Source organism: Triticum dicoccoides, chromosome 3B (assembly GCF_002162155.2).
Source record: "Triticum dicoccoides isolate Atlit2015 ecotype Zavitan chromosome 3B, WEW_v2.0, whole genome shotgun sequence".
Taxonomy (NCBI): Eukaryota; Viridiplantae; Streptophyta; class Magnoliopsida; order Poales; family Poaceae; genus Triticum; species Triticum dicoccoides.
Genome location: NC_041385.1, coordinates 20,881,158 through 20,890,347, shown reverse-complemented (window position 1 = coordinate 20,890,347; position 9,190 = coordinate 20,881,158). Strand labels below are relative to the sequence as shown.

The 9,190-nt window shown below is 41.6% G+C and overlaps 2 protein-coding genes across 2 annotated transcripts; one reads left to right on the top strand and one right to left on the bottom strand.

Annotated features, from left to right (window-relative positions):
- The first annotated feature begins 398 nt into the window (after nucleotides 1-398).
- On the top strand, nucleotides 399-4,768 carry LOC119280568 (putative E3 ubiquitin-protein ligase SINA-like 6). The gene is made up of 2 exons (XM_037561380.1): nucleotides 399-536; nucleotides 4,011-4,768. Exons 1-2 carry the CDS (start codon nucleotides 399-401, stop codon nucleotides 4,695-4,697), a joined length of 825 nt encoding a protein of 274 aa, XP_037417277.1. The 3' UTR covers nucleotides 4,698-4,768.
- Nucleotides 4,769-6,760: 1,992 nt separating this feature from the next.
- LOC119280567 (E3 ubiquitin-protein ligase SINA-like 10) lies at nucleotides 6,761-8,792 on the bottom strand. Its single transcript, XM_037561379.1, has 2 exons — nucleotides 8,529-8,792; nucleotides 6,761-7,628 (listed from the first exon to the last, which is right to left on the bottom strand). Exons 1-2 carry the CDS (start codon nucleotides 8,712-8,714, stop codon nucleotides 6,936-6,938), a joined length of 879 nt encoding a protein of 292 aa, XP_037417276.1. The 5' UTR covers nucleotides 8,715-8,792; the 3' UTR covers nucleotides 6,761-6,935.
- Between the last annotated feature and the right edge of the window lie 398 nt (nucleotides 8,793-9,190).

Sequence of the window (9,190 nt, the reverse complement as noted above, 5' to 3'; positions counted from 1 at the left end):
ATTTGTAAATATATTTTTTTTGATGTGGGGGGGGGGGGCATAACCATTAAAGAAGAAGAAAACACGAAAAAATAGAGAAAAATTGGACCGAAACCTTCTAAAAGGTTCCCAAAATGGGTAAAACATTTCGAAAGGTTTCCAAAACTGGGATCTCCGTTGCACGTAAACCCAACCTAATGGGCTGACCCATGTGTGGTTCACTCGCTCGCTTGCTCTTTATGCGAAGCAGAGACAACTTGCCGTAGAGAGTGGGGAATAGGGGTTGCCCAAGCAAAATGCATTGGAAAGCCCATGTGAGGAGCCCGCCAAGAAGCCCACTCTCTGGCTCTCCGCATATATCTAGCGATAAAATTGAGGCGACAAGCACGAGGTCCACATAATTTCTTCATTGTAGGAACATGAGCACACACGGGATTGAGAGTATGGAGGCGAAGAGGAGGAGGGGGGAGAAGTCCGCCACCAGCGAAGGCGCCGTCCCTCTAGAGGTGCTAGACTGCGCCTTCTGCTTCGATCCCCTCAGGCCTCCCGTCTTTCAGGTCCTCCTCCTCCTTTGCCCTAATTGACCCCATCTAGATCCGCCATTTCATAAGGGATTCGGTTTCCATGTTAGTTCTAGGGTTCTATTGTGTCTTGGATAAAACCCTAGAAGTTCATATAGAGATTATATACATGGAGCTGAAGTAAATCAAATTACATCTTAGGCAGCAAACAATTTTTTTGATGAATGGCATCATATATGACAAATAGAGAAAGAAAATAAAGTGTTACTAACTACCTCACTAAACGCACTCCTCTCATGGTACTTTGTTTCACCAAAACAACCAATCAAATTTGCTAGCAACATCACCAAAAAGGAAAGTTCAGTTTTGTGATTTTAAAAAAAATGTTCAAACTGGCAAGATGAATTTTAAATTATGTGCACTTTCATAGTCATCTTGCATCAGGAATATGGTGTCATATGCATATTGCAACATGTTGACACCACCCTCTAAATATTCTTCTAGTAGTCCTTCAACTAACCTAGTTTTTTTTGGCATTCTCCATCTACATTGCTAGTACATCTGAAGATAAATCAAAGATAACAGTTGATAGGGAATCCCCTCAATCCTTTGTGGGTGGGAAGTATGGGCCAATACAAGCATTGCACTTTACCCCCACATGCCGAGGTCTAATAGTAAACACAATCTAATAAATCTTCAGTTTCATGATTTGTAAAACAAAAAAAAATTAGTTTGTCATATGCCTTTTCAAAGCCAACTTTAAAAATAGTTGAGCTTTGCTTTTTTTACATGACATGTATCCAAAGCTTCACGTAAAATAAGGACCCCTTAAATAATGTCTCTCTCCTTAAAAAAGTTCTCTGAATAAGGGTATGGCATCACTAGCATCCATATTGAACCTACTCATAAGGATCTTCACAAAAAAAGAACTAACATTTTGGTTTGCCTCTTAGCTTTTAGGCACATGGGTGACCAAACCATAACTCATTGTAGAAAGTTAAGCCCTCCTATATGGAAATCATCAAATAAGGCCTTGAAATCATTGTAATAATTTTCCAAAAGTGTTGATAGAATGTTGAACTGAGTCCATTAGGGATAGGAGATATATTGTGAGCTATTTGAAATGCTGCAATTTTAATTTCCTTCGGTGATAATTCCTTTGTTAATTTAACTCAAGCCTCTATGGGTATAGTAAATGAATTTTCCACCTCAAAGTAAATTGTAGAATGATCAGGATGTCCTAACATACTTTTATAAAAAATGTTAATATATTCAACTAATTGTTTAACCTTCAATCACCCATTCATATTGGTTAAGGGATGTAATTATATATATTTGGTGTGCATGAATTAGCTTTAGCATGATAGTACCTAGTGTTACTATCCCCTTCCAAAATTTATTTCTCGTTGGCTCTTTGTAACCACTTCAACTCTTCTTTTTTCATAATCTTGTCTAGTTCAGCTCTAAGTTCCAATTGTTCATGTACTATGGAGTAGTGAGCCCATGGATTTCGCAATGTTTATCAATGTTATCTTGTTTTAATAGATTATCCTTTTTTTCAGAATTCTATATGAGGCATTCATTTCTTTGTCATCCTTTTAGTATTTTTCCTAAGATTTCTCAGTCTGGCCAACCACTTCTCAGTCTTAGCTCCATTGATATTGCGGTTCATCCAAACTTCATGTACTAACTCACTTAATCCTTCCTTCAGAATTTAAGAGTTTTCAAACCTAAAAATTGGGTCCTTTTTTCCTGCATGTCCCATGTATATATACAAAGGTGCATGATCAGATTTCTCCCTTCTAAGGGCGACAATATGAGGCATTTATCCTCACAAACAGTGTTGCAAGTCATCCTATCCAATTTCTCAAAAATGAGTTCCTGCAAAGCATTGCCCCATGCATAATGTATTCAATTCATCTTAATTTCTCCAAAGCCGGTGTGTTCTAGTATAGTACTAGATACAAAACTCTAGTGTCCAAGAGTTACTGGTTTATTCTTTTTAGAAAAAAGTTTGAATGCTGTTAAAATATCCACCAATCAAATTCAGATTTGTAAAATCATGCAGAACCCTTGAAAGTTTCAGATTTGTAAAATCATGCAGAACCCTTGAAAGTTTAGACAAAAAGCCAACTTTCCTTTCCATTTGGGCTTCTGCTTAAACCAACATTAAAGTCCAAATCAAGTTTGCTTTCTTATCTTGTACTACTATATTTATGTAATAGTCACCATCGTCTTGTGTTCCTATATACATAGAATGATTTGTTATTAACACCAAGAAATAGCCCCCTAGATCTAACCCTAGCAGGAGTATGTTGCCAACGAAAACCCCTACCAATACATATATTGTCAACTATGTTCTAGAGAATGGTTGTCTCATTGTTTCTTGCAGACCCACAAGTTCGACAAGTTTTTTTCATAAATAACTCTGTTAAGTATCTCTTTTTAACCTCTCCCCCAAACTCTCTCATGCTCTAAGAAGCACCTCTCATTTTTGTTCCTTTATTTATTTTTAAATTTCCTGATGTTTGTAATGAACAAACAGGTTGCACACACCCATTACCACTGGCATGTTTTTTCCTTTTTTATTAGAGAAAACCTGTGTGAGATGATCCCACCAGGCTTCTTCCATATCCGTATGACTATTGTCTCCATCAGAGAATAACTCCTCTAGTTCCACATCTCCGGTTTCAATCTTACTAGGAGTGTGTATCTCAGGGGGGGGGGGAGGAGATTGTTGGTTAGTTTGCTTGTGTCATGAGATCATATCTAACTTCCTCAAGAGATTAATACCATTAATGTTATGATTAACATATCAAAAGAGCAACCCAGATTCACCCCTGCATAGGAGGTCATCTAAGCAAGACTGGGATTACTAGAAGAAACTATATTAGGGATGGATATCTTTCTAGAGTCAGTCCTAGCACCAACCCTATCTTTGGCAAGATATTCAATCATGAGCCCTCCTGAGACTTCAATCTGTCGCACCTCCTTGGATTCTCATCCCCCTATTTGTTAACATTTAGATCTCTTGCGCAAACTTTCCTGATTTTTGAAGTAAATGATACACCCAATTCTTGGCTAGGTTCATAGTCATTTGGTTCTCTTCCTCATTATTTTTCATCTTATTCACCTTGCACTTTATTTTTTTTACTACTTTGGTCTATGACCCTAGTGCCTGCATTAACTCTTTCTCATGCGTTATCTTAATAGATTAATTGTTGTAAGAACTCTTGCTGTCTTTTGACTTCTTTTTCCAACCCTTGGCAAGTGGAAACCTCATTCATTTAAATTGTCTAGGAAACTAGGAGTACAAAGAGGTCGAACTCCCACCAAGCCATCGTTCAACCAAAACAAAATTTTCTTTGAACTTTTTTGGCAAACATCCTCCTAACTGCCACGGAGTCTCCTTCGTTTATGTGTATGAAAATGTTTTTAACAAGTGTATCGGTATTATCTTTCTCATAGGCAAGCCCATGATTAATGCTTTTCCTTCATGATATAATGCAGTGTAGGGTCGGGCATGTGATATGTTCCTCTTGCCATCACAAGCTCCGGAAGAAGGACAATTGCCATGTGTGCGCCATTACCGGAGGCTACAACCGCTGCATCGCCTTTGACCACATCCTCGAGTCTATTAAGGTCTCTTGCTCCAACTCCATCTATGGGTGCACCGTCAAGACACACTACTACCACCAAGAGGAACACAAGAAATCATGTCCGCATGCGCCGTGCTTCTGCCCTGAGCCCGGTTGCGGCTTCGCAGGCTCAACCACCCAACTCCAGCGCCATCTCACTGCCGATCACATGTTGCCCGCCACTGCGTTCGCGTATGGATATTCTTTCACCCTTCATATGCACGAAGGAATGCGTGTACTCCACAGGAAAGAAGAAGGTGGACCCCTTTTCCTGGCAAAGTTCACGTTGGTGCCGCCTTTCGGCAATGCTGTCTCCATCTTGTGCATTGATCCTCATGCTGTGACGGAGAATCATAGGTTCGAGTGTGATGTTGATTTCTACAGCCGCACCATGGGATGGCACCAACATTCAAATTTCCAGATCATAAGCACGAATCTCTCCAACGGGTTCCCAGGGGAGGAGGCCAGCTATACATTTGTTGTACCAGATATTTCTTCCGACCCGCACACCACCACCACCCGCCTCCTCATTCGCCCCCCAAAGATATCATGTCCCTAAGTGACTAGCATTGGAGAAGTTCGTAGTCGGGGGTCTCTACCGTATATGTGTGGCGGCAGTGATATGTCGTGGTGCAACTTGAGTGTTGTTTACTAGTCATGACTAGTTGGATGTTTTATTTTATCGCCAAAGCTATAATCAAATAAATCTAGAAGTTTGTGATAATTTGGTCATGTGCATGTTCGGAAGAAGGTTTGCTTTTATCATAGCTAGGATCGTTGTTGAACTTTGATGCTTGAAAACTTGCATAGTGGTGGGCTTGTCACTCCAATCGAATGGACATCGGCAGCACACCTGGAGTATGTTTTGAGTTTTTTATTATGGAATGTTTTGCTACATTTTCTTTTAAAAGTGTACGCTCACCCATATACATTAGCTATTGATGGTCAGGTAAGGCGTACAAGTATGATGTGCACCCCTTTGTTGAACCAAGTGCATATCGTACTTGTACTTGTACGCCTTACCTCCTTTGTTAACAGCATCTTGCTCTCCTTTGTTGAACCAAGTGAAGTAAATTTACAAAAGTGTACCCTGCATGTCATAATACAAAGGCAGTGAATTAGAGTTCCACCTGTCGACAATTTCTTGGTTAAATTGTTCTTATTTATTCCATAACTTCGAATCCAGAGTTCTCGAATTTTCGTGTGACAATACCATCATACCGCTGACGTGTGTATCAAAACACTGTCACAGCAGCAATGTAACATTGATTTGCAGTGTGGCTAGCATTATGGATATACAAATCTGAAGGTTGCAACATTTATGTCATTGTCACTATGACTACAAGTCCCAAGCCCAAAGTTGTACTGTAAAAGAAAAAAAAAACATAGTTGTGTAATTCGTTTGTCTGCATTTACTGATATACTCCCTCTGTAAAGAACTATAGTGATCTAAATGCTCTTATATTTGTTTACGGAGGAAGTAGGATATCATAAGGGAGTGTAGCAGAGTAGACACAGTTCAGCAATCGATGGCCTTTTAACTGAAGAAATCAGAGGACATACAACATGGTCAAGGTGATTAATGGCTCTTTGTTGAGCAAAACACTTGATTCTTCACCATAACCTTCCTCAAAAGCAGCCAGCAGTTTAACCAACCCTGCAGTACAACAGAAGAGGAGAGAGGTGATTTAATTCAACCATCACAACAACAAAATATTTTACATGCCAATGTACTATCAGTCTAACACCAATGCATAACTTACTTTCAGAAAACACTGTAGCATTCCGAGCTTACTGAAATTTGAAAATCATGCGCATAAGATGATTGCACTCAGATAAGCCTGCGCACACAAAACAACTTTGGAATTAAATACTTTTGGCGTTCAAATCACAAAACTGCTTACTTAACCAAACAAGATCTAATATATTTTCTATTTTCCACATGAACATTTTATTAGGGATAAACCTCCCATTGACTGTTGAGGCTGACCTTGAAGCTAACATAGAGATCACCTACATGACAACCATCTGGATTTCCTTGGCCAGCATTGACACGACGATGTTTTGAACATCTGGTCATGTAGAACAAGAGCATGTGGGTAGAGACAATAAAGATGTGTGTTGCTGCAGCCGTCCATCATGGTGGAATGGAAATATTAGAGGCAAAGCAACACGGCTGCATCTCAATAGTCTTATCCATAAAAAGCAGAACCAGGTAATAACTCCAAAAATCAAGAACCAAGAAGGCAAGTTCTCAACATGGCATGCAACTAATTTACATGTAACACAAGTGCATGTTTAGTAGTACTTGCTAATCAAAATCTTAGTACCAGAGCTTGAACAAGAGAGTAACATGTGTAGAGCTGCTGAAAAGAGGTCACCCAACATCTTACATGTCATATTGAAAACTGGTATAAATTGTTCGAACTGAGTCTAACCAACAGCAAGCTATCAAAAGGCAGGTAGGCACCCAATCAGTTAATGGAGTCTGCTAATAATCCAAAAAGGCACAAGGAATTTCTCCATGGAGCATACACTACATATATGCTTTCAGCTAGCCAAAATGACATCAATGTTGGGATGGAAGCATTAGGTAAATGCGTACATGGATACCTGAACAATAACTCTGTAAACATGTTTTGATCACTTCAAGTACTCGCAGCCTGTGCATCGGTTGAGGTACACAGCCATCACGGGTCAACTAGCTACAACATACGGAAGTTCAATTTGTTCCATCTCCTTCCCACGCTTACTCTTGACACAACACACTGTCTTCGCACAAACAAGGATCAACTAGCTACCGCAAACGGATCGACATCCCACGCTTACGCTTGTCACGCACTACATCTCTGATATGGGCAGTGATGCTGCGGGTGCTAGAAGCAAACAGTAAGGAGCCATCATTCTCTGTCAGCTGTAACCCATCGGAGAGGGTGGTGCTCCTGACCAGGAAATCAGAGGATTTCTGCTGACCCATGGCGGGGCCACTGCAACGAAGACAGCACCTGAACCTATGCTCAGCAGTGGCATGAGGGCCGACGCACAGGACGGAGGCGACGTTGCCGAAAGGCGGCGCCAGGGTGAATTTCACCAGGAACAGGGGCACGTGGCCTCGGGCGTGGATAACCCACGTCCCTTCTTTGACAAGCAGAGTGAACTTGAAGTTGTACATAATCTCCCTGGATTTCCACTTGTGATCACCGGTGAGATGAGCCAGGAGCTTGACGGTTGTGCCGGCAAAGCTGCAGGCGGGTCCTGGGCAGAAACATGGCGCGTGCGGGCACAAATTGCGATGATCTTTAGCTTTGTAGTAGAGTGTCTTCACAGTGCACCCGTACACGGCATTGGAGCAGGAAACACAGAATGACTCAAGAATTTTGTCGAGCGCGATGCATCGATTGTAGCCGCCGGTGGCCGTGCACATGTGGCAGCTGTCCTTGTTCAGTAGGCTGCCATGGCAGGACGAGCAGATTACATGCCCAACTGTGCACTGTGTACCAAGAAGGAAAATGCACTATGGTTAGATGCCTGCTTGTGAAAATGATGGTTATGCTGCAAACATAGATATTCAGTTTCAGTTCAGAAGGTTGCAGGGAAACAACAATGAGAAACCGTGCAAACCTGATTGATCAATTTGTTCTTGCTGAAAAGTAATGATGGTGTGGCATGGAAATGATTTATGCAGGTGGCTGCGGCGTCCTCATACCCGGCAGGCGTCCTGGTTGAGGAGTGCGCCGGACTGGTAGGTGCCCCATACCCGGCAGGCGTCCTGGTTGGGACCTCAGGTCTTAAATGTTTAGGTTTGGCTGCGACGTCTGTTTGGTATTAGGCCCAGACTATCGGCGCCCCTTCATCAATTGGATAGGAGTAGCGACAGTTGTTGCTTAGAAGGTGGCTTTAGTCTTACTGTTGTATGACTTTGTAAGGTCTAGTGAAAATAATTAATAAAGTGGCCGTATGTATCGCCCGGATGCAGAGGCCGGGGGTCCTCCTCCTTTTCTAAAAAAAAAAAAAAACTAGAGCCGAACACTTGAGTGCAATCAATCCTCTTGCAATGTAATGAGGTTGTCATTGGATAGTTGAGGATTCAGCTGGTTAATGTTTCAATCAAGGATTCAGCTTTCGGTTTGCTGGTGGCTCATACAGTAATTTCGACAGCACACAAATTTGACCTCGAGGGGAGGGTAGGGTGAGCTTATTTGGTACTCTATGATTTCTGCCCAAACTTACGGTTTTATTTTACAGGCAGGGCATGGCATTCAGGCATTGGCAACCCAATCTCCAAACACAGTGGTAGACCGAATAGGGCAAATGGTGCTATCCAACAAATCAGTCTACCAATCTCGTTCGAACAAGGGAAGCAAAAGAGGGGATAAACAAGGAGATGTACCTGGAGGACCGGAGGGCGGAGGGGATCCATGCAGATGGTGCAGTCAAGAAGATCCAGATCGATGCTGCCATTGCTGGCCGCAGATCTGTTCGTCTTCTCAAGCCGCCGCGGTTCCCCTTCCCTCGCCCTCTCGCCGTCGCCGCTCTCGGTTCTCCTCCTCCATCGCTCTCTGCGCTTCCAACTCATCCACCGCTATCCATATCCTCCGCCGTTTCAGCATGGCTCTCTGCTCTGCCTGCTAGCCGTTCTGGTCTGGTGATGCGATGCGGTTGATGTGATGAGACGGACAGTGCTGCAGAGGAGGCTAGTAGTAAAAGAAGGGTTCAGCAGCGAACCACTCCATCCGTTTCATTTTTCGTTTTCTCTTCTTTTTTCCATTCCATTTTTGTTTTCCTTTTTATTTTGCAATGTGCAAACTTTTTTAATTTCTCTTTTAACATCAATGAACTTTTCTAAAATTTGTGAACATTTTTTCAAAATTGGTGAACTTTTTTCAAATTCATTCAGTATCGATGAACTTTTATCATAATCGACGATCCTTTCTTTAAATGAATGAAAGTTTTCAAAGTCGATGAACTTTGTTTTAGAAAATCGGTAAAAAAAATTCAAATCCTTGAACTTTGTTTTCAAAATCCATGATTTTTTTCTATTCACGTTATTTT

Excerpts from the sequence above, each read along its gene's own strand:
- LOC119280568 (XM_037561380.1), top strand. The coding sequence starts at position 399 with ATGAGCACACACGGGATTGAGAGTATGGAGGCGAAGAGGAGGAGGGGG. Across the intron at positions 537-4,010 it reads TCAGGCCTCCCGTCTTTCAG|TGTAGGGTCGGGCATGTGAT; the intron begins GTCCTCCTCCTC and ends GATATAATGCAG.
- LOC119280567 (XM_037561379.1), bottom strand. The coding sequence starts at position 8,714 with ATGAGTTGGAAGCGCAGAGAGCGATGGAGGAGGAGAACCGAGAGCGGC. Across the intron at positions 7,629-8,528 it reads TCCGCCCTCCGGTCCTCCAG|TGCACAGTTGGGCATGTAAT; the intron begins GTACATCTCCTT and ends CTTGGTACACAG.